We start from the raw sequence: 26,759 nt of genomic DNA, 5'->3' as shown, positions 1-26,759 counted from the left end.
TGGGAAAAATGAAACTAAAAGTGGACAAATTGCAAAAGTTTGTACATATATTATACAAATTATAAATAACTGCATGTACATGTATGTCTACATATACTTAGTGGGGCAGTAGAAGATGAAGAGATAGTGAAAAAGACCCATCAGAAGCTTTTCTAAATATACAAAGAGGAGGAGAGTCAGTGGCATATGACTCAACAGATGAAATAGTGTCAGGGTGAAATAATGGGTTGACATTGTTAAATATTGCAATATAATGTCAAATGCTATTAGAATATATCAGAAAAATCAAGAATGGAGAAAATACATTTTATAGTATAAACAGGATTTCAGAGTTGGCATGTAAGAAAACAGTTTCAGCTAAGTGGTGGGAACAAAATATTAATATTAGTAGTCTACAAAATGGATAATGATCAAATGGTGGAAGTTCATCTGAGAGAGAGATTGATAATTTGAGGGACTGGAAGGTGGAAACAAAAGTTTGTATTATACTGAGACCAATGTTGGATGGTAGAAAACATTAAAAATGAAGTTGGTGGTCGAGGATAACCTCAGGCAAAGTAGGCTGGTATGGAATTATTCCACGTGTAGGAGATTGGAAAGGTTCCAGGCAACTTTTTGCATGACACAGAGAAGGAAAAGAAAATATCTGGTGTTACAGAATCATTTGAAGATAGAAAGGGAATTAATTTCACAGTTGTTAAACGTTCTCAATAAATTACCACATGGGCTGAAGAAGGTTGTTGAATCGGGATGGGAAGTTGAGTTTACTAGGCTAGCCTGGAGAAGCCACTGTAAAAATATTACTATCTACAATGTGGTAATAGTAATAAATGACTTGTGGTGTGGTGATGAAGGCCTGACTGATACAGCATGACTCTGTGAACAGAAGCAGAGAAAATGTTCACTTGGTAGGCTTCAAAGAAGTAGATTTGTGAGATGGGAATGTTAGAAATTTAGGGAGATGAGGAATTCAGAGACTTGATGAAGGATGGTTCTGAAGTGAGTCATCATTTGGACTATGCCGAGTAAGGCAATACTGAGTGAATGGATTGAGAAATATGGTAGAGGGATCAAAGGTGAATATAGAAATAATAGGTTTAGTAGCTGTGAGGGTGACAGAGTAAAACACATGGGATAACAGGCAATAGAAGTGAAAGGAGAGTACTTTTAGTATAATGAGGGTTTTTCCATGTTTTTCTCCCCTTGTGGCCTGAATAGGTGCCTTACCATTAGATTCTGTGTGATTCCTAGACTTTTAGTTTCATAAGCCAATAAAATTTAAAATTTTACTTACATGATGTTGTCAGCTTAAAATTTTTTATGTATTTTTGACAATTCAGGACAATAAAGAAGTCTTGCCATCTGCTAACACTATAATGTTTTAACATAAGGTATATTTTAATATAAAAAAAGCGAGAAAGGCAAAATCTCAGAATAAAAAAAATAGTCTTTCTCAAGAAAGCACACTTTGCAATTATATTAATTCCTGTGCTTAAATTTACGTACACATGCATACACATCTGTCTCTCCATCAATTTACTGATCTATCTTTATTGTGGTATCATCATTACCATAGCTAATTTTTTGTTCATTTTGTCATAAAGCCTTGCCATGGACTGGTACAAGACTGATAACTAAAGTCTGGGTCCTGAGAACGTGATGTTTCATGTGAATTCTGAAGGTATGGACAGTGGACATAATTTCAGTGCATATTCAAGAGAGTATTCCCAGTAGAAGGATCATCCCTGTGGCAGGAGAGAATGTGGCAAGTTTGAGGAACTGAGAGAATGAACGTGACTGAAAGACAGAGGGTAGCATAACATGAAAATGTAGAATTAAGCAAGAAAAGTGAGCAAGAGTTGGGGGAGAGGTTGAAGGTGAAATGATCAGAATTTTTTCTTCTCATTAACTGCTCACCTCCTGCACCACCAGCTACCTTTTCTGATCACTTATAGGGGAGCATATGTGGTTCAGTAGTGTCCTCAAAAATTCATGTCCACTCAGAGCCTCAGAATGCCTCTTTATTTGAAAATAGGGTCCTTATAGATATAGTTGGTTGTAATGAGGTCATACTGGATTAGGGTGGTCCCCAAATCTAATATGACTGATGTCCTTATAAGAAGAAGAGAGAGACACGCACAAGGGAGAAAACCCTGTGAAGGAGGGAGATATTAGAGGGATACATTGATAAACCAAGGATTACTGACAATAAGGAAAAGTTGGAAGCGACAGAGAAGGATCCCTGCCCACCCCCCCTCCCCACCCCTCCAAGACTTTAGAGAGAGCAATGGCCTGGCTGACATCTTGATTTCAGACCTGGAGCATTCAGCGCTGTGTTGTGTGTGTTGTTATAAACCAGCCAGTTTGTGGTAATCTGTTATGGCAGCCTTGGGGAACTAATGCAGGGAAATAAAAGCAGCAGATTGGAACTTTTCCTGTCCTTGTTTCCTGTTCTCTGGGCCTACAGATGTTCAACAGTGACCCTTTTCTTTTATAAAGTATTTATGTGGATGATTTAGGCCTGTTGCTACGCCCCATCACCAGGGGCCTCTTACGTACTATCTGATGTAGGTGATGCTTTCATTTGTGGTTTCTTTCTTTTGTAGGCTCTAAGAAGCCTGGGGTGATTTTAAGTTGTATTGACTGTAACCAGGTCACTCCTTACATAGCCTTTCTGGGCTAGGCTCTAACACAGCTCAGCATTACAGACTCTCCTCCATTTGTGGCCCAGATCTGGCCTATGAAAACTCCCCAAAATATCTGTGGCTTCATCAGATGCTGGGAATACAGGCCTATCTCAACTCAGCCACCTCCCTTTGCCCCATCATCAGAGCAGTTAGCCATTGGTTTCTCGCCTTTACATTTTTTAGGTCAAAGTAGAACACCAGCCACTGTAAATCCCAACTCTAAGACATACATGACCATGTTCTCTGAGGTGTCTGAATGAAATCCTTGTAATTAAGTTTGATGTTGGAGGCAGACACCCTCCCCAATTCTTTCCCCTGAAAAGGAGAAGGAATTCACAACGTACCAGCAGTTTTTTTTTTTTTTTTCTACTTTTGATCCTCCTCTACTCCTAAGGTGAAGAACTTACTGGGTGTTTAGCTGGTTTTTATAAACCTCCTTTGAAAATTCTTATGTTTGCTTAGCACTTCTTGTTGATGTCTGATATTTGCCATTTTAAGGGGTTGGTTAAAATTTCCACTTTCAAGATCTTTTTCCTTGTGATCAGTGTTTATTGCTGGCTTGTTTCTTAGACAGCTACTTCTGTGAGAGCAGATACTTTTTTTTCTAGCAATGTATTCCCAGTACCAACCTAAAGGCTTCACTTATGGTAAGACACTAAATAAACTCTTTATTGTATACATGAATGAATGCAATTATAGAAGAAACATGTTTCCCTGGTACTAAATTTTAAAATAAAAATGTCACGCAATGTTTTGAATAGGGACATACTTAGAGATAGACAGTGTTTTCAACATCAGCGTTATAGCAATTTTAAGTTAACATTCTGAGCTTACATTATACTATATTCTTTGATCAAGTTGTCTCAAGGAATGTATGGATGGCATGTCCATTAGATTTTTTTTTTTTTTGAGAGAGAGAAGGAGAGAGAGAGGGAGAGAAAGAGAACAGGAGAGGGGCAGAGGGAGAGGAAGAGAGAAAATCTTAAGCACGTTCTATGCCTAACATGGAGCCTGTTGTGGGGCTTGATTTCAGGACTGTGAAATCACGACCTGAGCCAAAATCGAGTCAGATGCTTAACTAAATGTGCCATCCAGGAGCCCCCATTAGATTACCTTTTCTAAATTTTGTTTTTTGGCAATTTTGAAAACTTAGAAAATGGATTTTGATAACTAATTTCTTTGATGAGTAAAAACTGTTGATATCTCTAGCTCTTTCCACCATCTTTCTGTGTCACCATAATGGTGTGCATGAATGGCCTGGAAGATGCTCTCAAGAGCATGAACAATGCCAAAAAGAGAGTCAAATGCCAGGTTCTTATTAATTAGGCCATGCTCCAAAGTCATGGTCCAGTTTCTAACCGTGTTGATGAAGCATGGTTATATTGGCGAATTTGAAATCATTGAAGATCACAGAGCTGGGAAAATTGTTGTGAACCTCATGGGCAAGTTAAACAAGCGTGGAATGATCAGCCCAGATTTTTTTTTAAACTTGAATTTCATTTATTTAATGAAATCAATTCTAAACAGGATATTAAAATTAAAAAATAGAGCCATGAAATGACAAGCTTATGTTATGGGTAGAAATATGATAAATTATATATTAATTAAAAAGATATTAAACACAACAAAATCTTTTCAAAAATGTTTTCTTAGAATTCAGAATTTATGAAGGTAGATGAAGAAGAAGTGAAGTTTCCAGGAATGAACTTTGATGAAGTAATTGATATCACACAGGTAACAAAACTTAGAAACCATGAGAAATTATTTTTCTACCAGCATTCTTTTATGTGATTGATTCTTTTCTTTAAAGACTTTATTATTATTTTTTAGAGCAGGTTTAGGTCCACAGTAAAAATAAGAGGGAAGTACAGAGATTTCCCATATACCTTCTACCCCCACACATGCATAGACTTCCCTGCTATTAACATCCCCCACTAGAGTGGAACATTTGTTAAAATTGATGAACCTACATTGACACATCTTAATCACTCAGAGTCCATAGTTTACCCTAGAGTTTACTGTTGATGATGTATATTCCATGGTGATCAGCCCAGATTTGATGTATAACTGAAAGATCTAGAAAAATTGCAGAGTAATCTGCCCTCATTCTGCCAGTTTGGTTTCATTGTACTAACAATCTCAGCTGGACCATGGAGAAGCAAGACAAAACACACAGGAAAGAAAATTCTGGGATTCTTTCTAGGGATATGATACATATGTGCAAATAAATTGCCTCAACTGGAAAAAAATGTTGATATCTAAAGTTGATTGATGGCAGATCCATATTCTTTAGAAATTGGACTATCAAGTGATATTATTTAACTTTCCATTGTAAATGTTGAGATATTGATGCTAATAACTCTCCTAAACTAAAGGGAATATTACTCATGTAAGAAACTATACATTAAATGCAATCCTATCAAAATACCAAGAGCGTTTTTCAGAGAACTAGAACAAATACAACTCAAATGAATATGGAACCACAAAAAGGCTTGAATGGCCAAAGAAAACTTGAGAAAGAAAAACAAAGCTGGAGGTACCACAATTTCGGGTTTCAAGATATACTACAAAGGCATAGTAATCAAAACAGTATGATATTGGCACAAAAACAGGCACATAGATCATGGAACAGAACAGAAAGCCCAGAAATAAAATTACGCTTTTGTGGTCAATTTATGACAAAGGAGGCAAGAATATAGAATGGGGAAAAGATCGTTTCTTCAATAAATGGTTTTGGGAAAACTAGATAGCTTTATGAAAAAAGAGTGAAACTGGACCACTTTCTTATACCATACACAAAAATAAACTCAAAATGTATTAAAGATCTAAATCTGAGACCTGAAATAAAAATCCTAGAAGAGGACACAGGCAGTAATTTCTCTGACATTGATCATCACAACATTTTTTCTGGATATGTCTGCTAAAGCAAGGGAAACAAAAGCAAAATAAACTATTGGACTACATCAAAATAAAAAGCTTTTGCACAGCAAGAGAAACAATCATCAAAACAAAAAGGCAATCTACTGAATGGGAGAAGATATTTGCAAATGATGAACCCACTAAGAGGTTAATACTTGGAATATACAAATAAACAACTCAACATCAAAAAAACAATCTGATTAAAAAATGGGCAGAGGATCTAAATAGGTATTTTTCCAAAGAAGACTTAGAGATGGCCAAAGAAACATGAACAGATGCTCAACATCACTCATCATCAAAGAAAATCAACCACAATGAGATGTCACCTTATACCTATTGGGATGGCTAAAATGAAAAACACAAGAAATAACAGGTGTTGGTGAGGAAGTGAAAAATATGGAACCCCGTACACTGTTGCTGGGAATGTAAATTGGTATAGCCACTGTGGAAAACAATATGGAGCTTGCTCAAAAAGTAAAAATAGGAATAATATATGGTCCAATAGATTCTACTACTGTGTATTTACTCAAAGAAAATGAAAACATGAATTCAAAAAGATACGTGGATCTCTATGTTATGGTAGCATTATTTACAATAGCCTAGATGTGGAAGCAACATAAATGGCCATTGATAGATGAATGGATAAGGAAATGTGGTATGTATGTATATGTGTGTATACATACACACACACACACACACACACACATGCACACACATATAAACTGGAGTATTACATAGCCATAAATAAGGTTGAGATCGTATCACTTATGACAACATGGATGGACCTCGGGCTTATTATGCTAAGTGAAATAAGTCAAACTAAGAAACAAATATATGATTTCACTGGTATGTGGAATCTAAAAAAAAAAAAAAAATCAAACGAATAAACAGGCAGAATCAGACCTATAAATAGAGAACAAACTCATGGTTGCCAGATGGAAGGGGTATGGGAAAAATGGGTGAAGGAGAGTGAGAGGGACAGGATTTGAGTTACAGAATGAATAAGTTACAGAAATAAAAGGTACAGCATAGTGAATATAATCAGTGGTATTGTAATTGTATTAAATGGAGACGGATGGTAGCTACACTTGTGGTAAGCATAACATAACATAGAAAGAAGTTGAATCACTATGTTGTACACCCTGAAACTAACATGACATTGTATGCATGTAACTAATGTATTAATGCATTAACTGAAGTATTTAATATATTAACTACTACATAAAATCAATGCCTAACTATATTCAAATAAAAATTCTTAAAAAGAAATAATCCATCACTACATCATACCTTCCAAACTAAGAAGCTTAAGCCAATAAACATTTCTTATTTTATAATACTTTATACTTTCTGGGTCAAGAATGTGACCCCAGAATAAGTAGATGCCCATGGCTCAAGATCTTTCATGAAGCTGAAGTTAAGCTGTTGGTATTTGTGGTATCATCTGATGGGTTTGATGGGGATGGATGGGGCCAGAGATTTTGCTTCCAAGATCATTCATGTGGCTGTGGATAGGCCTCAGAAGATCTGCTTCTAAGTTCACTCACCTGGTGGCTAGTAGGCCTCAATTTCTCACCTCATAGGCTGTCTGAATGTCCTCACAGCGGATGGCTGATGATTTGAAAGAGAGAGCCAGAGAGTGGGAAAGACAGAGCATCTGAGGTAGAGACTACAATCTTTTTTTAACCTAACATTGGAAGAAAGTCCCATTACTTCTGTATTTTACTCATTAGAAGCAAGTCCATAAGTTCAATCCACAATTAGGGTGGTGATTATTCTAAGGCATGAACACCAGGAAGTGATTTCTGAGGCTGCCTATCATGGCAAGAGTATGTAAAGCGAAAGCTAGAATTTTCATGAGCAATTCAAATTTCTGCATTGTAAAATGTGTGAAAATTCTTAACTTCAATAATTTGAAATCCATGCTTACTATTTGGCAATTCTCGCAGAAAAGTTTTTCTATGATTATTTCAAGCAATTTTTGAGAGTCCAATGGTGGGGGATACTAGTGTAGTTGGTCTTGAAATTGGTTTATAACTATTACACTGAGGCAAAAAACCTAAATTTGTTGAAGAGAAACCTGCCACGATGTTTTGCAGAGATATCTAATACTTCATTTTCAAATATTTTCCTCTTTATTTTTCGTAGTGCATATGCATAAACTTTCTAAATCTTCTAGTTTATTAATTTTTCTTTCAGCTATGTCCAGCTGGTTGCTTATTTTTTTTAATGTTTATTTAATTTTGAGAGAGAGAGAAAGAGAGAGAGAGAGAGAGAGAGAGAGAGAGAGACAGAGCAGGAGTGGGGGAGGGGCAGAGAGAGAGTGAGACACAGAATCTGAAGCAGGCTCCAGGTCCTGAACTGTCAACACAGAGCCTGATGCGGGGCTCAAACCCATAACTTGAGAGATCATGACCTTAGCCGAAGTCAGCTGCTTAACCAACTGAGCCACCCAGTCACCCCCAGTTTGTTGTTTAAATCATTCATTGATTTTTTAAAAGCCAATAATTACATTTTTAAAATTTCTGTTTGTTTTTCATATCTTCCTTTTTGTTTCAATGTCCTGGTGTTTTTTTTTTTTTTTTAATTATGGTTTCTATTGTCTGTAACTATTTTAAGCATAGTTTTTAAAATAGTCCTACTTCAGATGGTTTTATTGCCTCCAGTTTTTTGAATGTATTATACCACCCACTATTTATTTGATGACTCCTGCTTCTGTTAGATCATTTCTTTATGTGGTTTGTAATTTTTGATTTTGAACTTCTCTTAAATAAGGATTTTACTCCCTGTTGGAATTCTGTGGACCATAGGTTGTTGAAGGGACAACAGGTAGTCATGTTTGTTCAATTGGTTTAGGACTAGTTTTTAATTTCTTGACTTGAGGATTTTGCTACCATCCTGAAAGAGGGCATATTACCATGAAGTCTGTAGTTTTCATCTTTAAAGGAGAATTTTATTTTTTTCCACTTAGACTCTCAGGCTAAATGAGATATACAGACTTCCCCAGGTGTAGTGATCCTATTCCATTCCTCTGCCACTCAGGAATCATTCTTTCATTCTCCTTGTTTTTAATAGGGATCTCAGGTACTACATATAATCTCACATAAGTCCCAAGGTCATGTTCATATCCCAAATGGCCATTTAATCTGAAGTTCCTAGAAATGAGGCTTTACCTGAGCCTGATAACTTCTTGAACATCTACTGTGTCACTTTATAAATTCGTGCTTTTACATTTCTTCTTTGTTGCTGGCACCTAAGATTTTATCTTTCTTTTCTTTACATTCATATACATATATATATATATATATATATATATGGTAAATATTTATATTTATTTTTATTTACCTTATTTATTATTATTTATCCTTTATTTACCTTATTTATAAGGCTGTCTATTCTCCCATTCTTAATTTTCCTTATTTTGTTTTGTCCTTATACTTAGACATCATAACTTCAGATCTTGCCCTAAATGAAATCTATGTCTATGTATAGCCTTTCATTTCTTCTCACCCACCAATTACTCCCTATATGTGTCTAGGCACCTACTGTATCATTTTTTTACCCTATAATTTAAAACTATATACATAAAACACTTATGGGGTGAGAAGGCATAAATCCTTCTAGCTAAAGAAATGCAATTAGTGCTTTGGGGAATTTGAGTGTATCATTGAAAAATCCTGTTATTTAGGGTGGTGGTGTGGTATGGTATAAAGAGAAGTAATAGAAATGTTCACAACAGAGCCCTAGGATATAAAAGTCTCTTTGTGTTTTTCATTATGAGGTCATTACTTGCCCTTCTTTGCAAAATAAACAGGAAGAATTGTTTCCAGGTACTAAAGTTCAAGAGTTGGGGGATAAACTTGCAAAATAAAAACTGAAATACTTAAAGGACTACAACTGAGAAACAAAAATTTAAAGATGGAAACTTTCATATGTTAACAGAAATAGGATTGTTATTTCTAAAAGCTGCAAGTATGTCTAAATATTTTCATTGAAACACTGTACAGTAAACTTTTGCAACTTTACAAATTATATAACCAAAAGGTGGCAGTGTTCCATTTGGTTTCCTTTGGAACCTCATTTGTGAGAGGTATAATTTACACATGTATTCTGCCTCTAATTTGCTTTTAAAACAATATTAAGTAATATTGCTATTACCACATGTGCCAAAAAATAATTATGATTGAAAAGAAAAAAAATTTGACAATAGGAACCTTAAAGGATTCATTGTATAGAATGCTTTCATTTGAATAGCCCCCAAATAGACATTTTCAAAAGTAGTATATGGGTGCTTTACATCTCAGATAATTTATCTGTTACTAGATTATCTCTTTGGTGTTCTATTCTGTCTTGACTACTGACTGATGCATCCTGTAACACTATGCAAGCATTGATTTCTTTTTTCCAGGTCTAAGTTGTTAATGAGGGAAACAATTTGGTTTTTGTGTTCATAGCAGACAACATATTTTCATCAGTGTGACTAAAAGTTTTCTTCAGGGAGCAAATCAGTATTTACGGCCATTGATGAGCATGTTAGAAATCTCCACAAATGTATTCTTAAACTATTAATATTACAATGAATGCTAAAATAAATGACTGAAAAAGATTTCAATTCCAAATTTTAAATCTGTTCCAAAATCTTAAACGAAAGCTTACTTGAGGCAAAAATTCTCTTTTACAAGCCTATCCTGGCAAGAACTGACCTAACAGTCAATTATTATAAACAAAGTCCAGGTTTCTTAATTAAAATACAAAATATTGGCTCGCCTGCTTAGCCTGAAATAAGTTATGTTTTGAGGAGACTGCAATTATGGTGGCGCCTTCTAGTGCCACTGATGGTCAGAGCCTGTCAGTGTTTGTATAAAGCCCCATTTTTTTTTTTTTTTTTTTAGCTTTGCAACAGTGCTGTGGATTGTTACTTCATTAGTTAGAGATTGGCATCGAAATTATAAAACAGAATTTGAGCGATTTTGTTTTGAGTTCGGCCTGAACACCAAAAGGCTTTCTTTTTTATTCTCATAAATGTGGGAAAAAGTAAACTCTTCCATTTATTATGGTTACATTTTTGGACGTGGGGATTTTATCTCTGTCTACCTATGACATATAAAAGTTAGAGTTGGCTATATTTGGCAGATGATACTAAATACAAATTAGTGAACCATTCATGGCACTTTAAGTTTTAAAACAACTTAGAAAGGAAGCCTTTATGTGTTTGAAGGATAGCTATTTTTAGTTGGTGAAACAAAATTCATTTTTATGACTGATGTTATCAAAATGAATAAAAACTCATTTTCCAGCTATTTGTGACAGTGTTCAAAGTCTTTTTAAAGGGATTTATTCATCCCTTTAAAGCCCCTTTACCACCTAACCTAAGAAGAATGTCTGAGATAGAACAAGTTTGACTTGTTCTTTAAATTCATCTTTCTTCCACTCCCGTGCCTTCCAATTGAGAGAAGGCAAATGATAGTAAAACTGTCTCCAGTTGGTCAGTGAGAAGAAGAGAAAGATTGATGAACTGATTTTTAGATCTTAGACTCCTATGATGGTTGTTTACTTCTCCATAATAATCTCATGGCATCTATATAACTTGAAAAAGTGAAACTATATCTTTCTAGTTCAAGAAAACTACTGTTCAAAGCACACATTTCTAGATTCATATTTGTTATAGTTCATCTGGTGCACTTGGCTCATGTTGTTATAGGTCACATTGGCCTAAGAAAACGTCATTTAGGAGATAAACATTCTGACCTTTTGTATATTAAATCGCAGCATGTAGTTTGTTGAGTTGTGTTATCAATGTGATAACAGTTTATATGTACCAGTCACAATCATGACTACATTTCTTAGAGTTTAATACTATATTGGTAAAGTAATAAGGAATGTGAATACTTACTAAATTTTGCTTAACAGTGAGTGTTACTTATCTACAGGTAAATACTTAGTAAATATGTTTAAATTTTTTTAATTTTTATTTATTTTTGAGAGAAAGAGAAACAGAGTATGAGTGGGCGAGGGACACGGAGAGGGAGACACAGAATCTGAAGCAGGCTTCAGGCTCTGAGCTGTCAGCACAGAGCCAATGAGGGGATCGAATGCAGGAACCTTGAGATCATGACCCGAGCTGAAGTCGAACGCTTAACCAACTGAGCCACTCAGGCGCCCCATTAGTAAATATGTTTTAAACAAATGAATGAGCATTCATTCTATTGGGCATCTATCTGCCAAACATTACATTAGGCATGGGGATAGAATGATATATAAAAAGAAAGTCCAATCCTCTAGGAATTGGTCACTAAGTAATGAAATCTAATGGTACCTGACATTTATTATGTGCCAGGCCCTGTGCTAAATATTTTTACATTTGTTAACTCATTTAATCTCATAAAACCCTGTGTGTTAGAACTGTTATTGTCCCCACTTTCAAGATCGGAAAACTGAGGTAGAACATGGCTACATAGCTATGAAATAGTCAAGCCAGGATTTACATTCATTCTGACTCCTGAGTATAGGCTCTTTGTCACTGTTTTATCTTGCCTTTCCAGTTATAATATATAGATTAATTATTTCCCAAAATGTGCAAGTTGAAGACCAGCCCTAGGATGTGTTTTGCAAAACAGCAATTATCTACTTACATAAATGATTCCATGGGAAAATTTGTATGGAAAATACTGCATACTACCACCACTGCCACTAAAATATCTTTACTTATTCTAAATGTGTACCTGCATGCTAAATCCTTTGGGTGGTCTCTCTGAAAAGGTATAAAAATTGTCCAGTACAGCTCTCAATGACAGCAATCTGAATAATAAATCTTCCAAGTGCTGTCATAATGATTACTTTGCACTTACGAAAGAACTGTGCCATTTAAGAATCATAACAATATTCTAGAATACATATTAATAATATACCACTTTTTTAAGATGAGGAGACTGAGTGGAAGTGTTGAGAGTCCTTTCTCACATAACAAAGTAGGCAGAACCAGACCTGCTACTTGAAACCACGCTGATGCAAAACCCGATGCTCTAAATTGTCAAGAGTGAATGTCTTCATTGTGGACCACATCTTGATAGGCTTGGACTATATGCTTTGGACCATCCTTTTTCCTAGCCTTTGGTCATATGTTGCTTATTTGAGCTAATTCTTCCTCTCTTTTCACTCACCAAGTTCAGATGTGGACTACCTTCTTAACACTAGAGGAAAACCTCAGGGTAGATGTGCATTTAAAATCTTCTCCCTTGTACAATGGAGGAACAGTTAGTTAATCAAGCTTATTTTTCTGCCACTGCAATGGGATACCATAAAAACAGATTTGAGACAGACTGATAAAATAAGGAGGGGATATCTCTAGGGAGAGAAATGCTTTATGTCCTTCAAGATGTTAGGAGATTGTGCATAAAGATAACAGCATTGAATCCCTGGTTTTGTCTAACTGTCTGCAGACATAACAACCATCTTTTGAGGAATAATCTTTTCATAAGTTTTACATGTTTTTCTTTCCATCAAGGGATTAAACAGGAATACAAACACTGAGTCTCAGTTTATCAGTGTGGACCAACCAATGGAGAAACTTACAGGAATCTAAGTTCTACTGTGCCATGAGCTTATGATAATAAGTTATGAAACACACTGATTTTTTATGAAGCAGTTTCTCATATAGTGTCTCATTTTAATGGATTCCACAACCCCATGGTGAGGTATTTTTCCCCCATTTCACAGATGAAGGAACTTAGATTCAGAAACATGACTCTTTACTATTGCTCCCTAGTTGTATGATTCCAAAGTGACCTCTCCAAGGTCATTCAGACAGTAAGTGGCAAAACCAAGATATAAATCTAGTTACCTGGTTGACATTCTCTGAGTACAAGTTAAGTGATAAAGTGTAGTGAATACTTACTGGAAGATTTAAGCATCCAAATAACATGAGGACACTTGCAAAGAAAATAGTATACATATTATAAGGCAATGAGTCTAAGCTGCTGCGCCATGACTTTATTTATTTTATGCAAAAAATTCTGATTCAGCATATATAGAAGAGTCAATACTTATGTTTGGTTGAGGAATCACACCAGTGTATTTTTGGTCTTATAGTTTTAGAACCAAGCACCCATTAACATCTGTAGATTTAGAACAGTAAAATCTCAGAATAACTGAACTGTTCCAGAATTCCATGGAAATAACTTTTACCACCTACAGAGTGCTTGAAAACCTGATCAGTTGTGAATGTTGACATTTGTACCACTCTGTTTAAGGGACATTATCAGATTGGTCTTTGTCCAATGGGTCTTTCTCACTGATTTAAGAAGCATGTTTGAAAATATATGTAAATGAGTACAACATCTACATATGAAGAATTCCTGGATTACATTAGAAATTGTAGACTATTTGGTTTAACTTTATTTACTTAAAAATGGTTGGAAGATAACATGCAATTGATAAGCATCATATCCACTTTCTAGAGAATTTTCTAGCAGAAGTCTTAAAAGACATTTTAGAAGACAGTATTGAGTGGTATTGCATATTGGGGGATTAGAGCCTCCTATTTAGAGAACTGTATTTCATATTCAGAATATAAAAGGAATGAGAATAAAATGTTCATCTTTGGACTCAAGGTAATTATCCATTATGCTAGGTATGAGCTGGCATCCGGATATAATTTCAGTTGTAGGCTAGGTTATTTTCTCTTACTTTCAATATAAGGCTACATATCTCATTAAAATTTAGTTATTATATTGTTACTTGTTGGCTACAAATATTAAAAAGTCGTGAATGTTTCCAAAGGATTCATATGTGTATCTGAAAACACTGATTGAGATTTGGATTGATAAGCTACAATATTTGCTTCCATTTCTACAGTAGCAATTCATTTATCAGATGGGAAAAGTATTATTATACTGCAGTCTGATGCTATCATTGCCTTGCTGGTAAACCTGCAGTGATAGAAGATTTAACTGTTCCAGAAGGAGGGAGAAAGAACTGGAGATTAGGAGTAGGGAGGTAGGATTCCCCTGAAGAAAGAGAGAGGTGGTGAAAGGGGAGAGATAAACAAACAAACAAACAAAAACCAGTTACACACTTGAAAGAGGGTTCTAGATAAGAGAACTAGGAGGATAGGCTTTTAAAACTGGAGACACAGATAGAATTTATTGTAAAATGGAGGAACAAAGATGTCAAGAGAATGCAAAGTTTAAGAAGAGAAAATCAATAGCTTTTAAAAATAGAAAGTAACTGGGGAATAAAGATGGAAAGGAGATCCCGTGCAAGAGGGAACTTCAGAGATACACATGGACATAGGAGGCACCCACAAATGTGCACGTGTGTGCATGTGTGTGCGCGCACACACACACCACTCTGAAAACCCAAGAAAGTAGGAAAATTTCAGAACTGAACATATCCAGCATAGGCATGAAGGACACCTGTTATGTGAGTTCTGATGACTGTTTTAATTGAATTTAAAGACTTATGTAGGGGGGAAAACCTTGTTCACATTCTAGTATAACCCAAGAAAGAGCTGCATAGAAGTGAGATGTCACCTTGAGGAACATATTCTTATTCATTCTGTGATACGACAGCATTTTGTGTATTAGAAATTGAATTTTTAGCTTGATGTTCAAATATAAAATATCTAAGGAGATTGTTCTAGAAACAAGTGACCTCTAAATTTGGGAACAGCAGGGATGGTGTTTTTATTATTGTAGTAGGTGCTGAATAAGCTGTATTCAGTGTGTAATGGGTGAAAATGTTTTTTCTGGATGCAAATATTGTGTATTTATTTAAGGAATTTATTATATACCATGGAATCTTAGCAGCAATCAAGGAAAAATCAAAGGTCTTGTTCTAATTTGGAAACTCTATTATGACACCGAAACATAGCCTTATTATGTATGTAATGGTTTTGATATTTCCAAGACTATTTGTTACGGGTTCTTAACTTTGGCTACATATTAATCAGTACTAAAAAAAATACTGATGCCTGGGTCCCTCAAAAATTATGATTTAATTAGTTTTTGGTGTGGCCCAGCCATTAGCATTTCTTAAAAATCCTCCCTGCTCCCCATTTGTGATTGAAATGTTCAACTTGATTTGAGAAACTTTGTGTTAGAGGAATCTTACGTTTATATTTTGAATATTGGTAACTATTGTCTATCATCCTCATTATTATATTTCTTCAGCATGTTATGTCTTAGGAAAAAAGAGTTTACATCCTCTCATATTTCAGAATATTAATGGGTTTTGGGTGACATATGCATACACATTTTTTCTGTTGTTAATGGACAATTTTTGTGATATAGTTGGGGTTAATTTATTAGGCTCTAAATTTATCCTAAACCTTTTGATGAGGATCTATGAAATACTGTCTGTTTCCTGGGGGGAAAAAGACGTTATGTGAAAGTAGGGCCATTTAATTAAAATACTATAGATAATAGGAAGCATGCTATCAAGATAGTTTTGCATTAGGTAATTTTAAATTTTATCATGTGTGTATATATTTATTTATTTTGCACTAGATAATTGAAAACTTTCCTTAAATTGTCTTATTTGAATATAACATGACTAGTGCCATTTATAGATTTATTTTCCACTGAGGTTAATTTGCTCTTCATGGTAATTATTGGGGTAAATTGGCAGCTGTGCCCTTTCTTGAACTGTCACTGTCCTATAGATTTTGAATTTGTCCATATGTTGGTAAAGTCTTCTCTCTGTAAAGTGTAAACTATAGAAAGTATGAATTTAAAAACCTTTATTTTGGTACTCTCTAACTTGTTCTATCAAGTGCCTTTTCCCATGGTCCAGGCATTTTCAGGTCTCAACTCATCCCAGTGTCTACTGGGTGTCTCAACTCCATATATACCAAAATGAGCCTTGGCATGGGTAGCGTTAATTACTAGTGTTTGTTAAACAGAGAGTGGTCTCTGTCAAGGTCTCTTGCATTGTACTATAGGCCATAAAACAGCACCTAAAAGGACGAAACAAGTAAGCCATTGCAACTCAAAAGAATGAGGTATTAATTGACAGGGACAAAAGTTGCTCTTTTGGGTCAAGGACCACATTAATTGAATAGGCAGTAACCTAACCAGCTCTCCCTGTAATGATAGACCAAGGTATTTTGCAATTACTAATGTAATTCATTGCGTGATGCTTTTCCTTCTAAGTCATTATGATTATCTAGTATTGACAGAAGTTTGTACTTCAATTTACATCTGGGATGAGGCATATAATAAGCAAATTTCTTCATGAAAGTAGTAACTACTTCATGAAATGAAGAGCCTAATCACTAAGAGATAAAGTGATTGGTCAACTAGTATGCCTAATGAATCCTTAGCCCTATGCTTCCAGAGAGTACTGCCTTAAAAACAAACAAATAAACAAAACCAAACAAACAAACAAATCCTCTGGAATATTGTTCATCATTGTTAAAAAATAGATTGTGTGACCAGTATTAATTGAGCTGCTAATATGTACGGTTTGACAGTGATGAACAAAATAAAATAAGCTCCTAATATTATGCAGCTTACATTCTAGCTCATTTCTCAAGAAGTAGAAATATCTCAATTAATAACCATATTTGAATAATTTGATGCCCTTAGATCAATTGAAATGATAGTATATGATTATAAACTCTGTGGGGACAAGAAACTTGTTTGAAGTTTTTGTTGTACCTAAAGTATATAGCACTTAGTAGGCATTTAATAAGTATTTGCTGAAGGAATAAATAATTCCAAACGGTGGGCTATTGCAAATGAGTTTTGACATTATAAATTGCTTTACTAATGAAGATATTCTTACATGGTTAACTGCATAGCATACCCACCTATTTAAAATATTATGTCATAATATTATGACATATTATTAAAATATAATGTTAATTCATAATTTGACCAATTGTTCTCAAGGCAGTTCATTGGAGTCTATTTGTCAGATATAGTCCTTAGGTATTTCATTAATAGTGTTTGATTCGTAATGATTAAATGTTGGCTTATTCTCCCTATGTAACTATTAGAAAACCTTCTCTCATGAAATGATATAAAACTATCTTAGGAATGTGTAATAATGCAAAGCATATTGAAAAATTCTGTCTTAACTTAAAAATATTCACTAATGTCACCATTCATTAAAAATAATAACAGACATTAAAAATTTTTGGTGACCGTATTTAATTATTAATTTCCAAGTTTTCCTTAACAAATATTAATTAGATAGAGGGAAAAGTGTAGGCTGTCATGTTTGCGACCCCTTTCAGGTACTGCAGACAAATCTAAGGCAGATGGTGGTGGGATAGCACCACTCAGCCTTCCTTTGGACCACTGCTAAGTGTGCCATATTCTTGTATATGTGCTATGTTTTGGGCTCAAAAAGAGTGAGTTGAAGGCAATTTAATATTACAGATGCTGCTCTGTTCGGTACTTGTGCATGTAATCACCAAGAAGATTCCAGAAGGCTATGTTTTCCCCGAATTCTCCCATTGCTGCCAGCCTTTCCAATCTCCTCAGTGATCTCCTTTCCAACCTTTCCCCTGACTCCCTCCAGTTGATAGCTTCTAAAGAATTTTAGAATCACATTAAAATTATTTTGGAATATTTTCCAAACTTGAGAGATAATTTAAGAATGCAGATATCATGTATATTAAGGTGTCTTTCACTGCAGTCATACCTTTCACTTAGGAATTTTTGTTTCAAGGAGAAGACAACAACAAAAACAGAAGTGAAACAGAAGTGAAAGACCCTTCCAGACAAAACAGATTTACAAATACTTTAGCTTTCTTTTGAGCGAGTTTCTTTTGAAAGTCTGTCTACTGGATGTAGTTGGTTTACATATTCACAGATGAAATGCATCAAATTTTCATGAAGGAAAGAGAAAATGAACAGAAAGAATGGCAGTGAAGAAATACTTCTTATCTGGATTCAACTGTATCTGTACCCGACCAGAAGGTCACTTCCATTAGTATATACCTCAGACAAATATTATATTATGAGAGGTAGGTTTTTATGAAGGCTCCTCTTCTTGAAATGTAATTATCTTTAGGACAACTCTTGTGATGCCCTGGTCTTTCTCCAGTCCCAACTGCTTCTCAGCATATATTTATTCAGTATGTTCAAAGACTTATACAACTCTTAAATACATGCTCTGAAATTTAAAATGTTTATACTTTGCAGTTGCAGATACTTTATCTTTCCAATTGCTCTCATGTAAATAAATAGAAATCTACCTGGGAATCCAAATGATGTAGTAAAATGCATTTAATTGAAAATGAATCTGACTTTTCATTTGGTGGTTAGCATTTCCCCTTTATTCCTGGCAAGTTTTTTGCTTCTTTATTTTTTTCCCTCTCATTGCACATGTTGATCCTTTTGAAAAATGAATGTTTGCCAAATCTAGTCTGAGTTGGAAGGGAAGGTGGGGGAGGGTAGATACTAAAAATTCTGTCCAGAAATATTGGCAACTGATTTCCAATGTACAGGTAGGCTACATGCCTGGTTAAGCAGTTAAATTACAATGACACTGATTGAGATTATAAATCACGCTTTGAGAAAATGAGTTTTTGAGACTAGTGACACCTAGACTCATTTTTATTTTTCACTTGTATCTTAAGGAAAAAAAGTCAGCACGTGTGGAAGATAATAAAAGTTGTTCTTCCTCTAGTGTGGCCAATTTTTACTTATAACTTTATGCTGTACTCTAGAGACATGAAGCATATCCAGAACTTGATAATTTATTTTAAAATGTAGACAACTATAGTAGACTTTATCTGGGATCGGTTTTATAAATGAAGAGAAAAAGATTTTTTGGTTTTTTTTTGTTTGTTTTTGTTTTGTTTTGTTTTTTGGTCTCAAAGTGCTTGATTTGAATCCACAGCAATGACCAAAACATTCTTCCTTTGGTTTGGATATGAAATAAACAATTTCAAGAATTTGAGTGGTTTAATCCATTTTTTATTGAAACAGTATTCTTTCACTGACTTATAACCTGTTTATATGATGTGTCTTTTATAGAGGTGTTCCTCATATGTCAGTACTTGGGTCTGCTACTGTGTGTACATCCTACATGACTGTCAATAAAGAAAGTTCAGTAGGGCAAATATTAAACAGAATTATCAAGTTCAGGGCAGTGAGTTTGTGTGAGAAAAATGAGGCATACAATAAAATTCTGCAAGTCCTTTCAGTATCTTGCCTTCACCAATAAACTGAAGACTTGTGAAAAATATGACTATGCTTTAGACACTCTGAGGAAATATTTAAAAAGAAATTAAATAAGAAACCAGGCGCCTCTAGGTAGAGTAAAAGAAAAACATTAAAATTTCATAATAGTTCTAGAATTTGCTCGATAAATCTACACTGGTATCAGAATAATATCCCAGACAATGAAAGTACTGTGAGCCCTAAGGTTAAGTGAGAGCTTGTAAGGAAAATTATAGCTGCACAAAAACATTGTAGACTTCCAAATTTTAAAGGCATTAAACATTAAGGATAAACACATACTTTGCTCATTTCCTTGGATTAAGTATGGTATTTTAGAAAGGTGTGCACTTTCCCCATTATGCCCATCAAATTTTGAAAACGCAAATTTCAATCTGCATGTAGTCATAAAGAATATTTGACTTGTGTTTATTTGCATGGGTTAAAACAAACCAAAGTACTGAGTATAACTTATGGGAAAAACCTAATTTGTGTGTTTACATTTCAACTGAAATGACTTAAAAGAATCATGACACTGTATTCTAGGGTCTTTGTATGTCAACTGTAACTGACTTAATAAGAGAAATATAAATATATTTTTCTGTTTAAAATTTTTGTATTTAAAATCATTAGAGCTGGGCTATCTCCCCACCATTATTGAATTACTATAACTACTGCTTTGGGAGCTAGAATATATTTACTGGTGATTAATTCTCTACCGTATTTTATTCTAAAAAGATCTGGCTGTCATTAAGAAACAACAAAATAACCTCAATTTACAACTCTTCCTTTTATTTTTTAAGACATAAACTTCAATAACTCATTAAGGCTAGAAATAACCTCAAATATATAACTGAGATGTATGCTAATTTAGCCACAACCTGAGACTTAATATAGAAGTGTATTAAACGTGTACTATGAAAAGAGAGATCTAAGAGAGTACTATATAAAATTGGTGGCAAAAAATTTTAGCCTGCTGCTTGAAAACTTGCTCCCCCCCACCACCCCCAGAACTTAAATGCCCCACATATCACTGTGCTATGTTAGATGCGTGGCTATAAAATTGTGAAAATGAAGGCTTTTCTGGTAGCAAAAGGGTTAAGTTCTTTTTGCTTTACCAGTTTCAAATTACAATGAGAAGCCTCTTCTTTCCCAGCAGGGTTGTGCTTACATTACTCTTTAGATCTCCCTTGAAGAGGGCTGGTATATTTGTGCCTGCTGGAGGTGGAATTAACAGTTAGAAGGAGAAAGGGATTGAATGGACTTACAGGAAGGTTTTCAAGTAAATTCAGGGAAACACATTTACTTGAATAGTACAACCTTGAGTGTTACTTTACACTAAGACGACACAAAAGATGTTAAAGTTATCACCAAGCTGCCGGACAAATCTATATTCCAACACCAAGGTGCAGATCAGCATAGATCTGTGATTCAGAAATCAGGATTTGTCTTGGAAAGAGCTCAAGGGTTGAGAAGAACTCAAGAGCAAGTGAAGATAACTTTGGGAACTACAGTTTATCAGAAGATCAACTTGCGTTAATCCAAATACCAAAGGCCTGATTATCATAAATTTATATAGGAATGCATAGGTCATCTGATCAAATAATAATAGCCGTCTTCTGCTACATCAATGCAGCAAAAACTCTTAACAACTGTGGATAATTAGAAATCCAAGTTTCAGCTTTCTTAGAGATAACTACTCTTGACATATTCCAAAATATTTAAAATAGGACAGGAAAATCCGTGAGGATGTTATGTTCAGAAATGTCACTGTCATGAAGAATAGGTAAATTTGTTTTTTCAGCTACTGGGAAAGCGTACCTCCTAGGAACTTTTACATTTTTTTTTTTAAGAGGACAAGAAGGACTAAAAATATCAACTTTTGCTTTTGGACAAAAATGCATCTGACTGTATTTCTACTTAGGAGTATTGTGGGTTTCCTCTGGAGCTGCTGGGTTCTAGTGGGTTATGCAAAAGGAGGTTTGGGAGACAATCATGTCCACTCCAGTTTTATTTATAGAAGACTACGGAACCACGAAAGACGGGAAATACAGAGGGAAATTCTCTCTATCTTGGGTTTGCCTCATAGACCCAGACCATTTTCACCTGGAAAACAAGCTTCCTCTGCACCTCTCTTTATGCTGGACCTATACAATGCTATGGCCAATGAAGAAAATCCTGAAGAATCGGAATACTCAGTGAGGGCATCCTTGGCAGGAGAGGCCAGAGGGGCAAGAAAAGGATACCCAGCTTCTCCCAATGGGTACCCTCGTCGCATACAGTTATCTCGAACGACTCCTCTGACCACCCAGAGCCCTCCTCTAGCCAGCCTACATGATACCAACTTTCTGAATGATGCTGACATGGTCATGAGCTTTGTCAATTTAGGTATGTTGTTCTTTTATTTGTTAAACTCTGCTATTACAAAGTGGAAGTTTTACTAATAGTAAAGTAGCTGCCTGGTAGGTGGTCATGTTTATATAGAGTCATTTTCTATAACTCTCCTCCAGCTTCTGTTTCCTTTCTCTCACTGAAGCAATGTAAGATTTTGCTTTAGGCAACAAAATCATACACACACACACACACACACACGTATGTACGTGTATATATTATATATACATGATTTTTAAATATGAAAAACTAAAATTAAACACTTATGGTTGGGCAGACTTGGGTCTTTTTAGCTCTTGTTAAAATTTCAACCTTGCTTTAATGTATGAATAAACAGGCAGTAGTCTACAAAAAAGGAAAATTTATGAGGATAGCTATGCTATGGGCACAAAGGTATTAATACAAATAAAAAAGAAACAAGCATTTACAGACTGAAAAGTAAGAGTGACACTCTAAAACATTTTTTTGTTAGCAATTTAGCAAACATATAAATATACATAGGTATGCCACCTAAAAACTCTCATTTGGGGGAGATAACTACTGTGAAAATATTAACATGCAATTAACTAAGATCAAATACTATTGTAAAAGATTACTATCAAAGATTTTCAGGGAGAGATTCTGAAATGCTATGAAAAATATTTTGGAAAAGAAGCTTCAAACTAACATTTCTTAACTTCTTAATGATGAAACGATATCCTTCCCATTTGATTATTTCCAGAAGCAAGAGAAATATAAAACATGCTATGTGGTCTTTACCTATGCAAAATTTTCCTTTAAGATGAAAAATGAATTGAAAAATTCTTTAATTAGCAACATTACTAGAGAATACTTTTTTAAATTATATTTTTCCCAATGCTGGTACTTTCATGGTAGTTTTTAAATATTGACCATATCAAATGGTAAATTAGTGTCCAATATTTTATGTCTCAAAAATATTAAAGAGTTAACACTTCAAAGTGATTTTAAATGGGCTTTAATTAAAAAAAATGTTTTACTCGAGTCTGAAGATGAAAATTTACTATCTTCAGACATTCAAAATATCATAGGATATATTTATTTTTAAAGATACAATTTCATGAACAAATTGAATCAACTTGATAAAATTAGAACCATTTTAATGTAAAAACTTTCAAAACTTTGAAAACTGCAGTCTGCTTTGACATAAAATTGACATGTTTTGTTATACTTAATTAAAACCTTCCTCATATATCTCAAAGAAAATAGTCTTTGAAAGTCAGATAGCAACAAATTTAAATACATGAATGTTTTTATAATACATGTTGCTTAAAATGCTCTGCTCATTTGCTCTTAGCAATTCTACCATGAAGGATAAGGTGCTTAATAAATCATGTTTCATGTTACTAGAGACAAAGCTCTCATTATGAAGTTTTAGTAAGTCATCATTGGTTGCCCTAATCAGGTGTCCTGGAGGCCTTTTATTCTACATATAATTAACAGGTTTCGTTAGGAACTTTCAAGCCATTAAATATGGCTTAATTCTAAATTAGTTTGATTGCTTTTTCCTAGTATAAGTGGTAAATGCACTGTGGCTCATGGTATATTTTACTTTGTTGCAATTTCTAAAGCATTAGTCAATAATTTAAAGGAGTTTTAATATTTTAATAGAAAAATTTCAATCAGCATGATTTACATATTCATAAAATAAAATCATTGAAAAAATTAGTTCGGGTCACGTAAAATCTGACAGGGAGGAATGTGTTATGTACTTTAAAAAACAATAGCTCAGTCATGAATCTGTTCTAAAATATATTTTATTGCAATCAAATATTTTGATCACTCACAAAATAAATATATTTTAGAAAAGAACTAAGCATGATTTTGGAATGAATGTGCCATTACTTTTTATACATTTACACAGAATAAGAAAACCAAAACAATAATAAACAGTTGTATTCGTGACTTCTTGGACCATTTTATCATTAAAGAATACTTACATTTTTTAAATCAATGAAATTTTGGTTGTATTGTTTGGATATAACAACAAAGCAGCTTGCTAACTATATCGTGAAACACAATTATTCATTTTACTCTGGAGGAATAATATCAGATAAAACCTTCAGGAAATATTTATTTTTATCATGCTTCAACTGCTGAGTAGTGATTTATCTTCAATCATAAACCATATTGGTTTTTTTTATTTAATAATTCCAAACTAAATGTCTCACGTGAAATTACTGACAAATTGATTCTGATACTGAGTATTTCTTCGTAGTCTCTGAGGAAAATAGAACCATAATTTTATTTTCCTTAGACCATGCTTTCTAACATATCCAAAGCTTATAACCAATCACTGCTTAGTAAAACGCTTTAACTTCTGTATTCCTTCCATACTAAAATAGCTCAAAGCATACTTAGAAGAGGTAAAAGTGTAATATCATGATTAACTGCATTAAGAATTTCAGTGGTTCTTAATGTAACATTCATTAACAAATAGTATCTGCCACTTTTATCATGTTCTTAGAAGACTTAGGGGGATTTTATTTATCTATTTATTTATTTATTTATTTGTCTTAAAAGATATGTGTATAGTGGGGGCTAAAGGCAAATTACTAAATTAGCAATAGGCAAGGGATTTGTATTGAGGAAGTCACTTGGATGTTTAAATATGTGAAAAGAATCTGTTGACAGTCCCCATAATAAGGTGAATTACATTAAAAGGATGTAGCAGTATTCTCTTTATTAATGCTTGTGTGTCATTTTCAAGTCAAATAATGGATTTTCTACAATTATCTTGTCATTCAGGAAGACATTTTTTCTAACATTAGTTTTGCTCAAGAACAATTAAAATGTATTTAAACTCTGTATCATATTTAACCAACGAACCATTTTTTAAAATTTCAGATAAGATTAAATTTGTTTGTTCCTAAGTGAAAACTAGATTACAACTTCCTAAAAGATAAAAATAAAATGTGAAAAAATTGCCTTAAGGTCAATGTAAACATGTAAATAGGAACACAAACACATTATTTTGACCCTTATGTTGTTTTAGTGATTTGCTCACTTTGAAGAGATAAATATTAATTGCTGTGTGAAGAGAAACTTCTCACTGTATTGGATTCACTATTTTTAGGCCAACTTTTGTCAGTCTCCTACTGTCCAGATTTTATAGGTTTACTCTTCTGCTTTGTCCCTGAAACTGGTGACTATCACAGGGATCTTTACTTAGTCAACACCATGTTATTTTGTTAAGAACAAAAATATCTTTTCGATAAAACTTTTCTTTTTTAACCATCTCTCTTTCAAAAATGTTAAGGATAGTTTATATATCAGATATCTATGCCAATAAAAGGGAAGGTTAGGTAACTTGCTTATAATTTTTAATTATATCTTCTGTTTACATTAAGATAAACATATAGTGTATTTCTAAGATCTTTAAATTTAGAATGCAATTTTATTTGGAAATTTGGCAAGGGTACAATTAAAATGATGTCTTATTGTAGATGTTTTGAAGGAAATTACAAAAAGCAATAAACAAGGGAAATTTACTTCTGTATTATTCCCTGTCTATGTGTATTTCTCCGATAAAGAAGAATTTGGAGTTTTTTAATGATTTCTCATTGGTTGGATTGGAGTCAAAAACTTTAGGTATATTTCAAGAACATATATTAATTCAAAAGCATGAAAGCACATAAATATGATACTTGATTTTTTTAAATTTTATAACATATTTAGCATGTTATGATACGATGCAGAAAAAAAAAATACTTTTAGAACTTTAAATTAAACCCTTCTCCCTTTACTTCCCCAAATCATTAAACGGACCTATTACTGGAAGAAAAAATGCTTATGTTCTCGGTTGACAGGTTTGAAAGACATCATTGATATTTATTGTTGCTTTTGGCTGACTCAAGTGCCCAGTGGACAGGAATTTATGCACAGATCTACCTAAAGATGCCTATCTATGTAGTCTCTCCAACAAGGTTATTAACACTTGTGTAACATAAACATACCCATAAACACAAGATTTTTTTTGGGGGGGGGTGATGGGAAAGGAAGAAAGATGATCTAAAACCATTATAGTACATATTCATGGGTTATACCTGGAATAACAGATACTAACAACGGGTAAAACAGTAATTCTTGAACACCTTTAACTTTTGAAGAGAAAAGAAGTTGCTGAGGGTGGAAATCTCCTTGCTCTATTCTTCAACAACCTTTGGCATCCATAAATGTGACCCAAGGGATTCTTGTTCATTGTCAAATGATGGGCCTGGCCGAAGAGATAGGTGTAATCATATGGTTTAATTAACAGCTTTTTCTCATCTTAATGGTCCTTCACAAATAGCCCAATTTAAAAGGTGAATAAGAAGTAACAGCTGGAAATGAGATGGTATGATACATGAACCCAAAGGGCTTGGGAAGGACTCACCCACCACCTCCAGCTCCCCCTTTTATTCTTCCATTTTTTCAGTATTGCCTCCCTCTCTCTTCACCCCCTCCCCTCACATTATTTGGCCTTTCCTGTTTGCTCTTTAGTTCTCTGGTCTCTCTACCTCCAGGCTTTCTTGGCACCCCTCTCCCTACGCCCCCACCCCTTCCCGAGGTCTGCCTTTGGTCCTTGTTTCTT

At 34.2% G+C, this 26,759-nt stretch overlaps 1 protein-coding gene across 2 annotated transcripts in view; it reads left to right on the top strand.

Moving 5' to 3' along the window:
- Positions 1 to 20,957: 20,957 nt before the first annotated feature.
- BMP5 (bone morphogenetic protein 5) overlaps positions 20,958 to 26,759 on the top strand; it is a 116,570-nt gene continuing 110,768 nt past the window's right edge. For both annotated transcript variants that reach the window (XM_049653851.1, XM_049653850.1), the window contains exon 1: positions 20,958 to 22,165. In XM_049653851.1, coding sequence (XP_049509808.1) covers positions 21,676 to 22,165 — 490 coding nt within the window. In that variant the 5' untranslated portion in view covers positions 20,958 to 21,675. The remainder of the gene's footprint in view (positions 22,166 to 26,759) is intronic.

Source organism: Panthera uncia, assembly GCF_023721935.1.
Source record: "Panthera uncia isolate 11264 chromosome B2 unlocalized genomic scaffold, Puncia_PCG_1.0 HiC_scaffold_24, whole genome shotgun sequence".
Lineage (NCBI taxonomy): Eukaryota > Metazoa > Chordata > Mammalia > Carnivora > Felidae > Panthera > Panthera uncia.
Note: the sequence above shows the minus strand (reverse complement) of the source record. Positions and strands in the feature narration are given on the sequence as shown.